The sequence below is a fragment of the Lithobates pipiens genome, unplaced genomic scaffold (genome assembly GCF_037356315.1).
Source record: "Lithobates pipiens isolate NorthernLeopardFrog02 unplaced genomic scaffold, aLitPip1_a1.2 Scaffold_22, whole genome shotgun sequence".
Classification (NCBI taxonomy): Eukaryota; Metazoa; Chordata; class Amphibia; order Anura; family Ranidae; genus Lithobates; species Lithobates pipiens.
In genome coordinates this window covers 261,197,416-261,217,503 of record NW_027507784.1, presented here as the reverse complement: position 1 = coordinate 261,217,503, position 20,088 = coordinate 261,197,416, and the positions used below count along the sequence as shown (strand labels likewise).

At 44.6% G+C, this 20,088-nt stretch overlaps 1 protein-coding gene across 2 annotated transcripts in view; it reads right to left on the bottom strand.

The window, feature by feature from the left end:
• Window positions 1-20,088, bottom strand: part of OTOA (otoancorin) — a 187,691-nt gene that overhangs the window by 111,218 nt on the left and 56,385 nt on the right. For both annotated transcript variants that reach the window (XM_077449009.1, XM_077449010.1), the window contains 2 exons: window positions 19,741-19,847; window positions 9,225-9,364 (listed from right to left, as the gene is read on the bottom strand). In XM_077449009.1, the coding sequence (XP_077305135.1) occupies window positions 9,225-9,364; window positions 19,741-19,847 (247 nt within the window). The remainder of the gene's footprint in view (window positions 1-9,224; window positions 9,365-19,740; window positions 19,848-20,088) is intronic.

The following is a 20,088-nucleotide window of genomic DNA, read 5'->3' as shown; positions in this document are numbered from 1 at the left end:
GTACTAGTTTAGTTTATTAGACATAGATTGCACTAATCTAATATAGGCTTGCCATAGACATAATGGGGGAGATTTTTTTTAATTGGAGCATGCAAAATCTGGTACAGCATTGCATAGAAACCAATCAGCTTTCGGCTTTTATTGTCAAAGCTTAACTGAACAAGCTGAAGTTAGAAGTTTATTGATTACAATGCACAGCTGCACCAAGTTCTGAGTGCTCCAAAAAATATTACATGCTAAACGCAAATAAATCAATTCCTATTGCATTGAATCATATACTACATCAGTGGCGGCTGGTGGTCGGGTCTCCCACTCCCCCACCCCCTTCTGGTCAGTCAATCAGTCCCACACTTACCCCATCAAGGTCGTGGGCTTCCTCCGGGCAGCAGTTTCACCCTGCGTCTCCTCCCTCCTCCTTGGCAGTCAATAGGATCGCTTCTCCTCTCGGCCAATTGGGTCTCAGGACCCGCTTCCTGAGCCAGGATTCAGGAAGACAATAGCGAATATTGATTTGCTATTGTCACACAACTGGGTGGGCTTGGGACGCAGTGCCGACCCTTTTTTGAAGTCAATTAGAGCCTCAGGCTCTAATCATGTGCTTTAAAAAACAAAACAAAAAACCCCCCCATTGGAATCCATGTGACCGGCACGCTGCATATAACTTAGGGACCGGGTACATGGATTAGGGGGACGGAGCCCCTACCCCCTGTATGGTCGGGCTTCCGCTGTACTACATACCCCTGCACCTATCTATATCACTAATTGCAAAAAACATATGTGTACCACAAAAATGAAAAAAAAAATCAACCAATTGTGTATCACATTTGGGTAAGAAATAACAAAATGTGAACACAGAGAATCAAAAACTTGAAGGCAATACTGTACAGTATAGCACAAACAAATGACAGTGTCCATAGATTATATCTTCCCTAATATCTTTTTGCAATATGTAAATTCATGAATATACACTGGTGCTAAAACTCTTGTGATCTCCACCTTCCCCAGTGGTTTCCCAACATGATGATGAACTCAAAGAAGATAAAAGGAATCCATAGTGCTCTCCATAACATCCAACAACTTCATTATAAAGATAAAGTTGCACTCACATGTGTTTAACCCCCTTCCTCCCAGCTTATTGTAATATGATGCCTGTGCGGGAGCTCTGTTATCTGGGAGGACATTATATGATGTCCTCCCAGGATTGTGCCCCACAGATTGCTCTCCAGCATTATCTGTCACCCGCTGTGTTCATATCATGCCTTTCATTGTGTATTATTGTGATAGGCTCTGCGATTGGTCACAGTGATCACATGGTGCAGACAGGGCCAATCACAGGTCATCTGTACCAAGTGATTAGCTGCGTGCGGCCAATCATAGCTAATCAAAATAGTAAACAGTGAATGAATAGTTTTTTCATTTAGAAAAAAATGGTGGTTGCTTATAAATGTAAAATTCAGCTGTAAGTAATCATAGTGTGTAAAAAAATAAATATTCAGATCACATTCCCAGAGTAGTACAATGTTACATAACACTGTATTGCTCTGGTCACTGTATGTAAAAAAGAAAAAAACATATTTTACAAATACTGTAGCTGCTGACTTTTAATATAAGGACACTTACCGGCCCAGGGAGCCCGCAATGTCGGCACCCCAAGCCGATATGTCAGTTTTTTTAATTTCTTAATTTTCCAAAAAGTTGTGACAGAAAAATACCAACTTCAAAAAACTCGCCATGCCTCCTACTAAACACCTTGAACTGTCTACGTTTCAAAAAGTGGTAATTTTGGGGATATTTGTATTGTCCTGGCATTTTTGGGCCTTTACGAAATGAGATATGCTCTCAGGATCTACAGACTAAATACTATACACGGATTTGGATTATTTTCACAGTATAAATTTTGGCCTAAATTTATGAAGAAAGATTATTTAGTTGCAATATGTTATAACAGAATTAGTTATATGTAGAAAAACACTTTTCTTGTAAAAAAAATTTCATTTATTTAGCAAAAAAAAAAAAAAACTGCGGTGATTAAATACCATCAAAAGGAAGTTCTATTTAATAAAAATTATAATAAAATGATAAAAATGGAAATAAAATAAAATGGTAAACATTTATATGGGTACGGTGTTGCATGACCGTGCAATTGGAATGAAAATATCTTGGGACTGCCCCCACAAAAAGCACTTTAAGCCATTTCACAATGCAGCAATTTGACATGTCAAATCACATGCCAAATTGGCGGCTATTGCTGGCAATGGCACCGTCCGAATCGATTCCCAAAAGTACTTTCTGTACTGCTTTTGGTGACTTTGGGGTGCGATTTCAATAGACATCTGTACAGAAGCCTGCACAGATGTCTCTGAAATCGCCCAGAAGTCAGGCCTGACATGCGGGAATGAAATCATGTGAGTTCAGCTGAACTCGCACAATTTTATTCCCGCTGTCAGTGTGAACCTAGGCTTACTGATGAGATCCTCCACTTTCAGCCAACTTGCCTGTGTTTCAGCACCTGATAACTAAATATTGCAGCCTAACTGCAGTGTTTGGATCCTGTCTAGTGATTGGTTAGAGAAATAATAAGTGGGTCTGCTGGTGGTGGTGGGGCCCTTGATCTCACATTGGAGCACTCACCCTCAAGTAAGTTTAATATAAATAAGAATGGCCAAAGGTCCTCTCACCACCATATGTAGGTGTCCTTCGATCAGCAGTCAGTTCCCTAAAGGCTAGATGGAAGTGGATGAGACAGGTCACATTATTTGCATCACAAAGGAAGCAGTTGAGATGTATGCTTCACAGTCTGTCTGGTGCAATATATCACACAGACAGTGCAGCGCTATGATTAAAATAATTTCAAACGTATTTAAAATTATAAAAATTAATAAATGCAAATGTCCAAATAGCTTATGTGTAGAGTGATCCACGTGAAAAATCTTCAGTGATGCACAATCAGACCATGCATAAAGTAACTTAGTGCCAGGGAGGACCACCACCAATGGTAAAAAATGGCTGCTCACCTCACGTGACGTCACCCGCGGCCACTGTTGATTTTATCTCAACGCTCATATGAAGCTTCGTTATTGTAAGTGTGTTTTTATGTACATTTATTATTAAACGTTTTCTATGGAGAGCACTATGGCTTGTTTTTCTATTCACATGATATGGGAAATGTGATTACTGCCATACACTGTCCATTGTGGGTGTGTTCCACGGATTCGCCAGCTATCAGACACTGAACAGGAGAAAGCATTATCATCTCTTATGAATCAGTTGGACACAAGCTGTGAGGAGGAATATAGTGATTGCACAAGCTGTTAAGCATCTGCTGTTGCAAAGTGTATTTGACCCTCTGTAATTTAAGGGTCCATACAATGAGATAAGCAGCCATTTTTACCATTGGTGGTGGTCCTCCCCAGCACTAAGTCACTTTATGCATGGTCTGATTGTGCATCACTGAAGATTTTTTGCGTGGATTACTCTACACATAAGCTATTTGGACATTTGCATTCATAAATTTTTTATCATTTTAAATACATTTGAAATAAATTATTTTAATTATAGCGCTGCACTGTCTGTTTGATATATTTTGTTTGGGGATTTGGTTATTGACCCTTGGTGTTCAGCGGCTTTTTCTAAAAAGGGTGTGTTGGACTGCGTTGATTTTTTCTGTTTTATTGTATTGTCTAGTGCAATAGCAAGGGTCTATAGAAGAGACTGTCCCCCAGCAAGAAGTTCCAATATCTGTAGATGAGCTGAAAGCCACAGGCTATGTATTTGTTACCTCTCTCACCAAAGTATTTAACGTGATTGTAAAGGATCGTTTTTTATTTTTTTTAAATAACAAACATATAATACTTACCTCCACTGTGCAGTTTGTTTTGCATCCACAGACACAAATGCCGGACTCGGCCTCGCCCCCTGGCCAATGGCTACACTGTTACCAATCTATCCAATCACGAGCCAGGACCCCGTGGAGAGAGGGACATTGTGTCCCCACCGAGGTGATGAAGGGGCTCAGGTAAGTAAAACGGGGTGCTGGTGTGCCGTTGACTTCCAGTTGATTTTCCACCTTAATGCATAGGACGCATGAAGGTGAAAAAACACGAGGGTTTACAACCCCTTTAAGTCCTTTAAGTATAGTTCTGCTCTTTTTTAATGCATTTCAGATAGATAGATGTGTCTGTTACAGGTCTGTCAAACTCTGTTCAGGTTTTGCTAATTTCCAACCTTGTTACACTTGCTTGTTACGGCTCTGTCCTGGGACCATTACTTAGTGCCAATTGCAGTAAAGAGTTCTCTGAACCACTAGGATTTCTGGCCACCATCAGAAGTTCTGGTGAAGACCAACTTGTACTTGGATTCTGTGTACTGAGAGAGCTCACATCACCTACCAGAGGATATCTTAACAGTATCCTTCACCATGAACAAGGTAAACAAGAGGATCAGGCTCTGCATACAATACCAGGCTGGCAGGCAGGGCCGGTGTTCTGTCAAAATAGCCAACTGGTCAGAAACTCCAACTACTAACTTCCAGTTTCTTTAAACCATCAGTAATTGGAGATTTTGATTTATTGCTGTTTGGACACAACAGTGGCAACTGAATACAGTCCGGTGCACGATATTATGAGCGGAGATTGTTACTCTGCACTGATACTAGCCAAAAACTAGCCACCTCGGAGGCGGCGACAACTTTGTCCTTGTTAGCCGCTGTGCTGTCAAAACTGCTAAATCCTCCTGTACCTGACTTTATTCGGTTGCCGATGTTATGTCCAAACAGAAATTTGTCAAAATCTGAAATTACTGAAGAAGAAACCGGAAGTGACATGGTTGGAGTTTCTGATGAACACTGGCACCAGCATAAGGTGGGTTAGGCAGCCACCTGAGGGCGCTAGCATGAGAGAAGCGGTAAAATCAGAATCCCCAGTCACTTTCCGGGAATTCCATATTTCCCACCAGTCCTGGATACGGTCCCACTGCGTATACTGGCTGAATCCTGAAGCAATCCGGCATTTGGCTGTACTAGTCAGCCTGGTCGGGATGCGCTAGTGCAGGCAAACTGAGTACCTGCTCTGCGTATCTTGCTCCTCCCCTCTATTTAAACTCAGCCTGTCTGTGTGTCAGGTACAGAAAGATCTGCAGGGTTCCCTGCCCCACCCACCTCCCAGGATCTGTAATGCATGGATAACCCATGGCTGCATTTGACTAATGGAGCCCTTACCCAGCCCCGAGAATGGGTAAGTGCCCCCCACTGCTCCATAGAGGGAGCATGCTGCCTATAATGGGAGTAGCATGCTGCCTGTAATGGGGGGACATGCAGCATGGTGTATGGAGGGACATGCAGCCTGTAATGGGGGGACATACAGTATGGTGTATGAGGGACATGCATCCTGTAATGGGGGGACATGCAGCCTAGTGTATGGGGGACATGCATCCTGTAATGGGGGGGGGGTACAGCCTGGTGTATGGGGGTATACAGTTTGGTATATGGAGGACATAGAGCCTGGTATATGGGGGTATACAGCCTGGTATATAGAGGACATAGAGCCTGGTATATGGGGTGTACAGCCTGGTATATGGAGGACATAGAGCCTGGTATATGGGGGTGTACAGTCTGGTATATAGAGGACATAGACCCTGGTATATGGGGGTATACAGTCTGGTATATGGAGGATATAGAGCCTGGTATATGGGGGTATACAGTCTGGTATATGGAGGACATAGAGCCTGGTATATGGGGGTGTACAGTCTGGTATATGGAGGACATAGACCCTGATATATGGGGGTATACAGTGTGGTATATGGAGGATATAGAGCCTGGTATATGGGGGTATACAGTCTGGTATATGGAGGACATAGACCCTGGTATATGAGGGTATACAGTCTGGTATATGGAGGATATAGAGCCTGGTATATGGGGGTATACAGTCTGGTATATGGAGGACATAGAGCCTGGTATATTGGGGTGTACAGCCTGGTATATGGAGGACATAGAGCCTGGTATATGGGGTGTACAGCCTGGTATATGGAGGACATAGAGCCTGGTATATGGGGTGTACAGCCTGGTATATGGGGAACATAGAGCCTGGTATATGGGGTGTACAGCCTGGTATATGGAAGACATAGAGCCTGGTATATGGGGGTGTACAGTCTGGTATAAGGAGGACATAGACCCTGGTATATGGGGTGTACAGTCTGGTATATGGAGGACATAGAGCCTGGTATATGGGGTGTACAGTCTGGTATATGGAGGACATAGAGCCTGGTATATGGAGGACATAGAGCCTGGTATATAGGAGGACATAGAGCCTGGTATATAGGAGGACATAGAGCCTGGTATATAGGAGGACATAGAGCCTGGTATATGGAGTGTACAGTCTGGTATATGGAGGACATAGAGCCTGGTATATGGAGGACATAGAGCCTGGTATATAGGAGGACATAGAGCCTGGTATATGGGGTGTACAGTCTGGTATATGGACAGGGGCGTAACTATAGGGGGTGCAGAAGTTGCGACCGCAACTGGGCCCTGTGATGCAGGGGGCACATGCAGCCCCCTCTACATATGGCCGGCAGCAGCATAGGCAGCTAGGGGTACCAGTGCACCATGCACATGGGTGGCTGGAGCTGGAGGGTGACTAGCAGAGCTCCATGCTCGACTATCGCACTGGCTGCTCTTTAGTTGTGCATTCCCCGCATGACCTGTGTCCTCGGCCGGCTCCTCAGAGTACCCCTCTCCTGCTCCATGCATTGCCGCTCAGTCCGATGTCTGTTCTCCCCAGCCAGAGTCCCCCCCCCCCCCCCAGTCTGGCCCACACTGCACTGCATACTTCTCCCGGGTAAACAAACTTTAAGCACACAGATGCAGTGCAGCCATAAACCCCCCCCGGAGGACACTGCAGGCTTGTCTGCCAGCCCCCCTCCTCCCCCCTTCATACACAGATGATGAAAGGTCTTTCTGTGAGATATGCTGATCGCCCGTCCAGCACACTGGATGGAACCCAGGTCAACATGGATGAGTGCACGGCCTACAGCTTGGTCATGGTGAGTGAGAGGACCCCATCCCCCACACACCATTACATACCCCCTCCATCTCCCTTCTCACGTGGGGACAGGGACCCCCACCTCCCCTGGGGACAGGGACCCCTTCTCACCTGGGGGCAGTAACTTCATCTGCCCTGGAGAAAAGGACCTCATCTCTTTTGGGGACAGGAAACCCCATCCTGCCTAGGGACAGTCCCCCAATGGGGCACCTAAAAATAAAAAATAAAATAATAAAAAAAACTACTGATACCAGTGGTGGAACTACAGGGCTCACAAAGGTCATACCTGTGACCACGCCCTGGAGTTCCACCGCCAGACTTGGAGGGAAGGGCCCTGGCTGGGGTTCAGGGGGGCCCTTCATGGTTTCTTGCATCGGGGCCCTGAAGGTTCTAGTTACGCCACTGTATATGGAGGACATACTTTGCCTAAGTAGACAAAAGTTCTTGCTCCGTCCCTGCTGGCAGGTGAAAGCAGTACCTGGCTGTAGCCCAGCTGTCCTGCTGCTCACTGCCTTCTATATCTATTTGTACAGTACTCTCCTCCCTCTCCTTGCTACTTGGTCTCCCCACCACACACAGCACTCCTCTTGTTCCTACCAGCTCACAATCCCATCTCCCCCCTATGGCTCTTTCCGCTCTAGTGGGCAAGGTCCTAGTCTAGCTGCTGATGCAGCCAATAACAATTCTCCTTTCCTCTTTTCCACCTCTCCCTGTCACACTGTCCTTGTTTCGGTTTAAGAAGAGTGACAAAATACAGTGGTGAGACTGTCTGGGCTGTGTGGAATTTTTTAATTCTTTAATATAGATCTATGTTTGTCACAAGCATGTTTAAAGAGGAACGGCAGTCTGCATACGTAATTTGTGATAAAAACATCTTTGCCATTCTGAAGCTTCCCTCCATAGATGTCATAAGCCTAAGATTTTACCAGACAAGGAACAGGAAGTGGGCTGTATAAGTCATTTACTGGCAGAAAAAAAATGTTTTACTATTCTAAGTTAAAACCACAAGGGCTGAAGATTTAATAGATGGAAGGATAAAAAAATGACCAAAGTTACGCTTTAAATTCATTTAATATTTGCTGACTTGCTAACCCTGCTGGAAGTCTGTTGTAAACATCAACTACTCTTTTGGAAAAAAAATACCTGTTAAGGTTATTTTTGAACTTTCCTTCTTCTAGTCTGAGATCAAAACTAAACTTAGAAGGTATTATTTTACTGAAAAAGTGGCTGATGCTTGGAACAGACTGCCAGCGGCGGTAGTGAGTTAATCAATAGTACGTCCATTTTAACATGCTTGAATCAAACACTGATTTAAACTCAGACAAAAGGATTAAAAAAGAATGTCACAATTGCCACATTGTTCCTTATATTTAATGAGGAATCATATGTGGTCTCTCAGGGATCCAACTGAGAGTATCTGATTGGTAGACCCGAGAAATTAGAACTTTATAAATATAAGCTGAAGCCTAGTCCTTCCTCCCAAAATGTTACTTCAGTTGTTGGCAGCACTAATAAGTTGAATCTTTTTCTGACTGTCTTCCAAAGTATCAATACTTGGTGCAGCAACCACTGTAAAAATAACTGCATACAAAGTTGATATGTAGTTGTTTAAATCAAATCATTTGGCTATTTGTTACAAGCTTCGACAGCAATACATTTCTACCTTGCTCAAGCATTAGGCCCCATATACACGGTTCGATTTTCCGCCGGAAAATGTGCGATCGGATCACGTTGTCGGAAAATCAGATCGTGTGTGGGCTCCATCGGACCTTTTCCTTCAGATTTTCTGACTCACAAAGTTTGAGAGCAGGAACCAAAATCTGATCGTTTAAATTCCGATCGTGTGTAGACAATTCCGACGGACAAAGTGCCACGCATGCTCAGAACAAACTAAGAGACGAAAGCTATTGGCTACTGGCCTCTTTATAGTCCCGTCGTACGTGTTTGATGTCACCTCGTTCTGAACAATCGGATTTTCCGACGACTTTGTGCCAACGTGTGTATGCAAGACAAGTTTGGGCCAACATAGGTCTGAAAAAATTTGACGGATTTTGTTGTCGGAATGTCCGACCGTGTGTATGGGGCTTTACAGTTATTGGTCCGCTTATTACCTGTCACCCAACATGTCCTGTTCTCAAAAAGATTGGAGGTCTGAAAGCACATGAAATACACAAAATTATTTCTTACCTGTATATAGTGGAGATGTTCCTCATATCAAACCCTGATGAGTTGATAAGTTCCAGAAATGCTTTTGCAAGATCTTGTGTGATATCATACACTGTATCCAGTTGCTTTGTGGCATTGTCATAGCTAATAAACATGCGAATCTAGGAGTAGAGTGTCACACAAATTAGTTCCAGAACAAGTCTAATGCCGGCCATACACGGTTCGAATTTCGAAAGAATTTTCTTTCGAAAATCGTATCTAAGAATTTTCATATGAATTTCGCATCTTTAGTGGGCTGCAGCAACAGCCGATTTTCGTGCGGAAATAAAATTTGAGAAATCGGACATGTTGGAAATTTTTAGAAAAACAAACGATTTTCTAATCAATGATGGGAGAATTGTGCGAGAAACGTAATAAGAAAATAAAATGTACGGAGATAAAAGAAAAAGTACGGAGATAAAAGAAAATTTATGGAAATGAAATTCGACCGTGTATGGTCTGCATAAGCGTGTAGAATGTTTCATCTTAGAAAATGTTCTCAAGTTGGACAAATTTTATGTCACATATCTTGCTGACTGCACATTAGCGATTTTAACCAACAGCTGTGTTTGTGGCCTCCGTAAGTCAAGAAAAACTTGAAAGAATATGGTTGGCAGTCTATATTATCCATCTATCTATCTATCTATCTACAGTATCTATTATTAAAAATACTTTGTCAGGTCACACAGTTCACATATATGTATTTCAACTGTACATTGTGTTCCTCATCTGGAGTCCAACATTAAAGTGTCATTAAACCGAAATCTATATAAACTGTTATATCACATTGTGTTCATAATCACTTTGGCACTAGTGCATTCTATTCCTATAGAAAAAACTGATTGATCCTGCTGTTCACTGTCCCTTACTCCTTGTCTGTGTCCCCAATGCAGCCTGAGATTGTTAAGACTAGCCATTACCATATCTACTGAGCATGTTCCAGTTTCAGTTCCCTTCTACTAAGCTGTTCATCCCTCTCTTTTTTTTATCTGTGCAGCTCACATGACTATAAAGTCATACATATGGACGTATACACAGTGGTACATAAAAGTCCCCTACCCCCCTCCTCTTCCATGTCCTCGTATTGCTAAACACTATGGGGTGGGACATAAGATAGTGAATAATGGAAGCTCCACCTCTGTTAGTTCCAGCACATACACACCATAGACACTGGCTGGAAGGGTGTGACACAGCCTGTGATCGGCAGAACCTCCTCCAGATACAGTGCCTTGAAAAAGTATTCATACCCTTTGAAATTTTCCACATTTTGTCATGTTACAACCAAAAAATGTAAATGTATTTTATTGGGATTTTATGTGATAGACCAACACAAAGTGGCACATCATTGTGAAGTGGAAGGAAAATGATAAATGGTTTTCAATTTTTTTTACAAATAAATATGTGAAAATTGTGGCGTGCATTTGTATTCAGTCCCCCTGAGTCAATACTTTGTAGAACCACCTTTGGCTGCAAATACAGCTACAAGTATTTTTGGGTATGTCTCTACTAGCTTGGCAGAGTGGAATTTTTGCCCATTCTTTGCAAAACAGCTCAAGATGTCACATTGGATGGGAAGCGTCTGTGAACAGCAATTTCCAAGTCTTGCCACAGATTCTCAATTGGATTTAGGCCTGGATTTTGGCTAGGCAATTCTAACACATGAATATGCTTGGATCTAAACCATTCCATTGTAGCCTTGGCTGTATGTTAGGGTCGACGTCCTGCTGGAAGGTGAACTTCCGCCCCAGTCTCGAGTCTTTTGCAGACCGTTAAGCCCCATACACACTATCAGTTTTTCTGCTGAGTTTTTCCTTCAGATTTACCAAAACCATATAATATGAGGTCAAACCTTAGAAGTTTCAATTTGTATGCAATCAGGCAGGCCCTTCTACTACATGGTTTTGGTAAACCTGAAGGAAAAAAATCAGCAGAAAATCTGATAGTGTGTATGGGGCATAACAGGTTTTCTTCTAAGATTGCCCTATAATTGGCTTCATCCAACTTGACATTAACTCTGACCAACTTACCTGTCCCTGCTGAAGAATAGCATCCCCACAACATGATGCTGCCACCACCATGTTTCACAGTGGAGACAATGTATTCAGGGTGATGTGCAGTGTTAGTTTTCCACCACACATAGCGTTTTGCTTTTAGGCCAAAAAGTTACATTTTGGTCTAATCTGACCAGAGCACCTTCTTTCACATGTTTGCTGTGTCCCTCACTTGTCTTCTCGCAAACTGCAAACGGGACTTCTGATTGCTTTATTTTAACAATGGCTTTCATCTTGCCACTCTTCCATAAAGGCCAGCTTTGTGGAGTGCATGACTAAGGCTGGGTTCACACTGAGGAACAGAGCGTGTCTCACAGCAAGGGGTCCGGTGTGTCTCCGGTGAGTCTCCATTCACTGTTTCAGATCCAATTTCAGCCCAAATTTTTAGCTGAATTCGGACCTGAAATGGACCAGTAAACACACAGGATCCCTGTGCAATTTGCACCTGAGCCCCTCCATAGAGAGCCAGGCACAATCTCCTGACATGCGAATTGGAATCCCGCCAGGGCCGTTTTTAAGGTAGGGCAAAAGGGGCATCTGCCCTGGGCCCTGTCATTGTTGTGGGGCCCAAAGCAGCTGCCTCATACTTGGCAACTATCCCAGTTTAAATTCCCTTATTCCTTGAGGTTTTAGTCCAGTGCTGTGTCCTGATATTTCAGTGTGAAGTTCTGTTACTAGTGCTACCCAGCTCTGCCCTATTGTTGTGTACAGATGCAGACCCTTTGCTTATATGTAAATACCGTCATTGACATGTAAATAGTGACGGCATTCAAATGTAAATAGAGGCAGACCGACAGGATTCATATGTAAATAGAGGAGGTATTCATATGTATATCATGACCCCCTGAGGTCATATCCACCATCACCTATACTAAATGCTGCCCACTGGGGAGGTGAAGGGGCATGCTTGAAAGTCAGCAGCTACAAATACTGCAGCTGCTGACTTTTAATAAATGGGCACTTACCTTTCCTGGAGTCCATCGATGTCGGAAGCCGAGGTCGAGCAATTGCTTGGCTTTCGGCTGCTGCTGGCGCCATTCTCGGTGAGGGAATCAGGAAGTGAAGCGCTGTGGCTTCACTTCCCGGTTCCCTACTGCGCATGCGCGAGCCCCCTGAAAGGTGCCAAATGTGACACCGGAGGGGGGGATGGGTTCCGAAAAGCGGAGGTTCAATTTTTGGGTGAACCTCCGCTTTAACCACTTGACCTCCAGAAGATTTACTCCTCTTCATACCCCGTTTTTTGCGATACAGTACTGCTCCACTTTCACTGAAAATTGTGCGGATAAAATGTATGTCCTTTTTTCCCACAAATAGAGCTTTCTTTTAGTGGTATTTGATCTCCTCTGTGGTTTTTATTTTTTTATATAAACAAAAAAGACTGACAATTTTGAAAAAAAATAAACAGAAAATTTCCTATCAAATACTCATTGTAATTTTCCTTTCCTGATGGACTCGTATGGTTTAACCCCACCTCCTCTCCAATCCTATAGGACCCCACTCCCATAAATTCTCCCTCAGAGCCAGAGGCCGCCTTCCGTAACTAGCCTACTCATGACACCGTGAGGGAACTCCTGCTGTGAAGGAGTCCATCAGGAAAGATAAATTACAGTAAGTATTTGATAGGAAATTTTCAGTTTTCCTGACAGACTCCATGGCAGCATACGTATGGGAATTAACTAACCATATCCCTTATGGGTGGGTATTTCTGAACAAAAAGCTTGAATTTGTACTATCAATAGACCGGACATTTAAACCAAAATAAATAGAGGATAAAGAAGCAGTCTCTATACAATAATGAGCAAAAAAAGGGTATTGACCACAGACCACAAGGTCATCCTACAGAATTTGTTGGGAACCACATACTGCAAAGCCATCCAAGATGTAGACCCACTCCTGGTCAGGCGAGCAGTCACCATCTCCAAAGAGCCAAGCCCTCAGCTCTGTGAGCCTGTTGGGTGGCCTGGGCAAGCCATGCCACAACCGCCCTAAATGAGGTGCATTTCCCTTGTTCTTCCCAGTATAAGAATGAACAAACGTGTTGAAGGCCTGAAGGAAGCCGTAGCTTGTAGGTATAATTATACAGTAACTGAGAGATTCCCGAAACCGAGGAAAGGCACTGCTGAGAGTCAAACTCAGGATCCCCTGTTACAGACAGGTGTTTTTAACCAGCCAAGCCATAGCGCTGCTTTTTCCACGTCTAACGACATATGTTAGAACGACTTCTATGTTAGGATTCTAAAGGAATAATTTCTTGGTTCTTGTGGATGACTGATGTGCCATTGGGATTTGAGACAAGCATAGCTAACAGCACTGCTCAGACTTGAAGAACATTAGGAGAGGTTCTCCATGACCAAAGCTTCAATTTCTGAGGCTCTTTATGCCGACGTGATAGCCACAAGAAAGGTGAACTTGACAGAGGGGTCCTTAACGGAGACAGACCTAGCACACTCCGTTCCAACTCCCGAGAGTCGAGAACAAGAGGGGGGTTCCCTCTGGGAAACCTCCACTAGCTCCAAGGTCTGAGCCAAGTTGCTCCCTAGAATAATTGTTAAACAGAAGGACACCTAGACCTGGATACATCTGTAAAGGTCTATAAGGCTGACACTTTGAACTCTCAGGGAGCTGACCGATAAGGCCAGAACTACATCCGACCGGAGGGGCCCCCGAGTATTTAAAAATTCTGGTTCATTACATGACCTTTCAACAGCAGACGTGTATTATATGGCCTTTGAACAAATTCCCCCATAAACTTTGTGCTCACCTTAGATTTCATGAGAGTGGAAATGACTCTGGAAGAATGTCTGAGGACCTCCGATCTCAAGACCCAGGCCATCAGGCGCAACCGCACTAGACCTGGATGTAGAATTGCACCTTATGGCAGAAGGTGTGACCTGAGGGTAAGGAGCACCAGGTTCAGGTAGCAGAGCTGTGCTATCAAGTTAGAACATAGCCTTTTTGGCCAATAAGGCATCACTGCCACTACTTCGACAACTTCATAGAACCTAAGGATTACTGGAACTGAAAGAAGCACACAGGCCTCACTGTATCTCCAATGATTCTTCAGGATATCTGACCTTAAATCTTGGGGATACTGGCCCCACGTATAATATTTCTCAAACTTCTTGTTGCACAGGGAGGCAAACAGCTTGCCTTCTGGACTGACCCCCTGGGACGAAATACGCCTGAATACCTCCCCATGGAGAGACCATTCTTATTGTCCCGTTGGCCTCTGGAGAGAAGGTCTGTTAGAATATTCTGGACTCCGGAGATATAAGCCACAGGGATGTTGGATAGGTTCTTCTGAGCCCCAGACATACTTGACTCGACTTCCTGTCATAGAGAATAGGCTGCAAGTCCCCCCTTGTCTCTTAAGTAGGGAACCTCTGTAGTGTTGACTAGCCTAAGAGGACTAAAGCTTCCTGGTATATGGTTAAAGGCCTGTAGGGTGCAGGAGGCTCCCAATAGATTCAGACTGTTCGACACAGTCTTGTGAAGGTGACAGCTCCACCTGCCTTGCATTATCTTTGACAGGCAGAAAGCCCCCCACCAGATATTGCTGGCATCAGACATGGTTGTAAACCAAGAAATGGGGGGGAGCAATGAAATAGCAAATTAGTACGTTTCTTCATTGTCGCAGTTTATGTAGATGACCTGAAATCTGCTCCCTGCCACCCACTGCTGGGGAAACCCCTTCTGGAAAGGGGCCGCATTCTCCAGAGCATCTACTTGTCCATCGGATTCATAGATACCATAGTGTCGATAATTCTAGGCAAAGAGGCGCACCGGTGGGAAAAGGACAGGGCCAGGAGTATTTTATTCAAGATTACCAGGAACCAAAAGCAAAGCAACGGTCCTCTAGATTGTATCAAATTGAGACCCGAGGTACACAAGAGACTGAGTGCCTCCAGGTGTCTTTTCCATATTCAGCCGCCTGCCTAAAACTGAAAATTGAAAAAGACCCGAGCTCTGGGCTTCAGTGGATGCCCTCTGTCTTGTGACAGTCAAAGACAGTCATCCAAGTAACAATGCAGGTACATGTTTAAAGTGGAGTTACCCTTTAAGGTAGGCAGCAGAAAGAATTTAGGTTAGACTGGCAGGAGACCAAGGCAGATGGCAGATGGGCTAGGGGTCGAGGCATGCAAATGCGTAACCCAAAACTCAGGTCACATCAGGACCTGGATCTGAACCTGAAAACTCCACTGTGCCTGGCGATGTCTCTTCTTGCTGAGTCATCTGTGACGCTCCCCTTGTTGAGATAAAGACTGTAATAACCAATAAGACTTTGAAAAAGCCTGCAAGGCAACGTTGAAAGCCCAGACCAGTAGGCTGGAGATGGCTTGACCTACGGTGAACTGAAGGAGCTCGCATAAGTCTTCTGCAATGGGCACAAGAAAGTAAGCATCTTTAGGTATATGGAAATTAGCCAGTCTCCTGACTGGACCCCCTATAAATCAGGAACAATCTCTCCATCTTCTCCTTTCAACAGAAAGGGTTTTAGGTGCGTGAGGTCTACCATGACCTCTGCAGGCTGCTCCTCTTCATGGTCCTATAGAGGAGCGAGTACACCCTTTCCTTAGAGTGTGGTACATTCATGGGAATAATCTGAGATGAGGAGGACCTCTGAAGGGCTATGCTTGTCCTTGAGGAGACCGCCTTGTCGCTCCAATAGTCTGAGACTTCAACTCCGTAGCTTCTCGGATACCTGAGCTGGTCTATACAAGTGTGCGACACTCGCATGCTCTGAATTGTCTTCTAGACTGTGTCGTCTTCTGTCCTAGCAGGTCCCGGTCCTGAGCTCGAGATATGGGCTATGGCGCTGTCAAGCTTGTTGCTGAATAGTGAAGAACCCTGAAGGGGAATCCTGCAGGAGCCTGCTTGGAAATGGAATTTGAGCCAGCTAGGGAGCCATCATGCCTGCTTTGTTGTTATGGATAAGAGCACAACCCGCGCCCCCAGGCGGAAGATATCAATAGAGGCCTCACCTAGGAAGACCATCCTTAAAAAGGTACCACGTCCCCTATGGGAAGAGTGACATGTTTTGACAATCTCATCAAGGCCGCATCAACTAGAGGGCGGTCTCCGGGTACTTCCCATCCTCATTCTTGAAGGGATAAAGCTTCGCCAGATAGCTTGACAGAGGATATTCTCCCTGCTTTGTCTCATTCATCCATAATGATATCCCTCAGCTCCACAAGGAGCAGGAATTAGAGAGCTCCCTTCTGAGGAGTTTGAAAAACCTTGTTCTAACTGGGATACCACCGGCTCCTCCCATCTCAGAGCCTCCTTAATTACCCTGATTAAAGCAAGACTGGGGAAAAATTGAAGCCCCCCCCCAAAGATTTCACCTCACTGTCCGGAGTTCTCATGGATGCAGAGCCTGGCTGGGAGGGATCCTACTTGTCCGGAGCCTCCCCAATGGGAGAACAAGCATGCTATAGCGGTTATCCGGCTCTGTGTGCGGCTTGTATGCCGCTCTTTCAGGGACAGCTGCAACACATGTTTTAGTGGAGACTCCATCAGCTGGTTGCCAGTCTGTCTCTCTCCGACTGCCTGGGCATAACATGGCACACATAGGGACTTGCCCTCTGAGACATGGGTCTTGCATCCCAAGCAGGCTCCTTCAATGGAGCAGCTGTCATGGTGGTGTGTGCAGTGCCTGGGGGTGGAATCAGAGCTTCTCCCTTGGTGTCCGGTCAGGCCTAAGTTAAGGCAAGACTGGTGCAAGATTGAAGCCCCCCCATTCTGAGCATCTCCAATGGGTGAGCAAGCATGCCATAGAGGCTGTCCGGCTCTGTGTGTGACTTGTATCCTGTTCTTTCAGGGACAGTTGCACCACATGTTTTAGTAGAGACTCCATCAGCTGGTTGCCAGTCTGTCTCTCTCTGACTGCCCGGGCATAACATGGTTCACATAGAGGTTTGCCCTCTGGGACTCCGTGAACGGAGCGGCTGTCATGGCGGCGGGTGCGGTGCCTGGGGGAGGAATCAGAGCTTCTCCCATGGTGTCGTCTCCTAGACGGAGAGCCAACTATACTGCGGGCTTGCAAGGTTTCTGCCTTCACATGCCATGTGCTGGTGATTAGATCTAGAAGGGCTTAATGAAACAAGACAGATAAAAAAAAAAAGAAGTTAAAGCCTAAAGAATAAACTCCAGAAGTGCTAGGACAATCAGGAGTTAAGCAGCCACACCAGCTTTTGTGTAAGAGCTGACCACAAGGAGCCAGTAACGTGTCCATAGAGAAGGGAGCACTGCACAGATCCACCTTGCCACCCAGAGATAGGTGCACAGGATTACCTGGAGAGGAAAGACACAGGGGCTGTGGGAGCTGCTGTCAACTGTCCACAAGGGTTTTCCAGGGAAGAGGGAACAGCACTTTTAAATCCCCTGTCCTGATGACATCATCAACGTACCCCGTGCCGCGCCTGTGCCCACAGCCACCGGCAGGCATCCGCGTGAAACCAAGCTTCAAGTGCTCGCAGGATGCAGATGCATTCCAGCCACCATGAGAGGCTGCACACTAGCCACAGGGATAGGAAAGGAAAACAAACAAATAAACACATAGTACTGCCATGGAGTCGGGAAACACCCGATGATGGGAACAACGGTACTTCCTCAGACCACGCTGCAGATGTTGATGATGATGGCGTCCCGTGGGCATACACATGCTGCCTGCTGCAGACCAGGCCATATGGCCAAGAAACACCACTCGCCCGCCCCTGGCTGGGCCCTTGGCATTCACAGGCACTGCTTCTTCCTGCTCTTGTCCACCCCGATTATATCTAGGGCTTACTGGACTCAACTGGGACGCCAATCCTGTTACCACACGTTGACAGGTAAGATCAACTGCAAACATAGGATCCAAAGAGGAGGACAAAGAAGGAACGCAACCTCTGGCTCTGAGCAAGAATTTATGGGAGTGGAGTCCTATAGGATTGGAGAGGAGGCGGGGTTAACCCATACGTATGCTGCCATGGAGTCTGTCAGGAAACAACATTTTTACATTCTGCTAAAAAACATATCCAATAAAAAAATGTAAAAAATTAAATTTACTCATCAATTTAGGCCAATATGGATTCTGCTACATATTTTTGGTAAAAAATCCCAATAAGCATATATTGATTGGTTTGCTCAAAAGTTATAGCATCTACAAACTATGGGCAATATTTATGGAATTTTTATTTCTTTTTTACTTTTTACTAATAATGGCGGCAATCAGCGACTTATAGCAGGACAAATCGGACACTAACTGACACATTTGGGAACCAGTGAAATGAATACAGTGATTGCTAAAAATATGTCACTGTACTAATAAAATCGGCTGGGAAGGGGTTAAAATCAGGGGGCGATCAAAGGTTAACTGTGTGCCTAGCCTGTATTTTCCCACTGTGGGGAGGTGCTTGAACTCTGAAGGCATTGATCAGGAACACAGGATCAATGCCTTACCTACTGACAGAACGGCAATCTGCCTTGTTTACATAGGCAGACTGCCATTTTGGCTGTCTGCCTAATGATTGGCGGGTACCGTCGGACATTGAGTCCATGGTATCCACAGATCAGCTCCCACTGTGTCTAATCACAGCAGAAGCGAGTCGCTGACAGTGGATCTAAAAGTGCAGGTTCACGCACTAGGTATGTGATCCTGCACAGGAGATCTGCCTTGCCACCGTATATAAACAGCATACAGGCGGAAAGCGGTTACATTAAATACATAGGCATGATCTTTCTACATAAGTCTTTCTAACAAGGAGTTGTGATACAAACATGAACTTCGGATAATATGCTTGTGCCTATAGAAAGGGTAGGGCAGTGCATAGCAGATGTCCCTGGCACTTGCCTTTCTCAGAGGAAACTTAGAGAAAGTGGCTGGGAAAAACCCAACATTGCCAGTCAACTCCTAAGCTATGGATGAGATGGTTAGTAAGGGCCAACAGACATTTCAGTGCTCCCTTATCCACCCATAAAAAAATCCAAACAGACGAACATTCTCTGATATTTCTTTTTTGCCAAAGCACCAATTAAATGTTGTCCCATTAACCCAAGGGTGATAAGACATGTCGCTTAGTTATAGTCTATGTCTCACAGAATATCAGGCTTTTCTGCTATTATGAACTCAGTGGACGAAGTTTAGGGGTTCAGATTCTGCAATCTTTGTGCTGCTTTCACAATATATTTACAATATTACTGACTTGCTTTTAAGATGCAGCTATTGTTGAGCTGCCCCTGGAACGTGCATAATCAATGTAATTGCATTTATGTTTATTCTATATGTATTCCCAATAGTTTAATTGTTATGTTGGATTTGGATGAGTTCAGATAGCTGATGGTCCCCACTGCTTGTCTCTACTTTGTTCATACATAAAAGTTTGTCAGAATAATTGTCACATAGACTAGTGAAAGGTTCAAAATAAAAACACCTGAAGAAAAAAACGTTTTTCTGTTTAACCAACCTCATTGATATTTATTTTGCTGATTTCATTCAGTGGTAAAAGAACCATAAGTTGGCCCAATATCCAGAGACTCTCTGCAGTTACCCATGATGACGATCCATTGGCTTCTGTAATCACAGAATAGATTTCTACAATAAGATAATAAATACTTCCCTGTCATCCATAGCTATCTATATTTGGTCTTACTTTCCAGAATATCCATCACTGCAGTACATCCTGGAAATTGGCAAGACCTGGGGGCATCTACGGTGTACAACGCTCAGATTTCAGCAATGGCACCACTGATGAAACTCCCCAACAGGTCACATAATACAATACAGGGTACCTCTTCATACATTGAAGTGAATA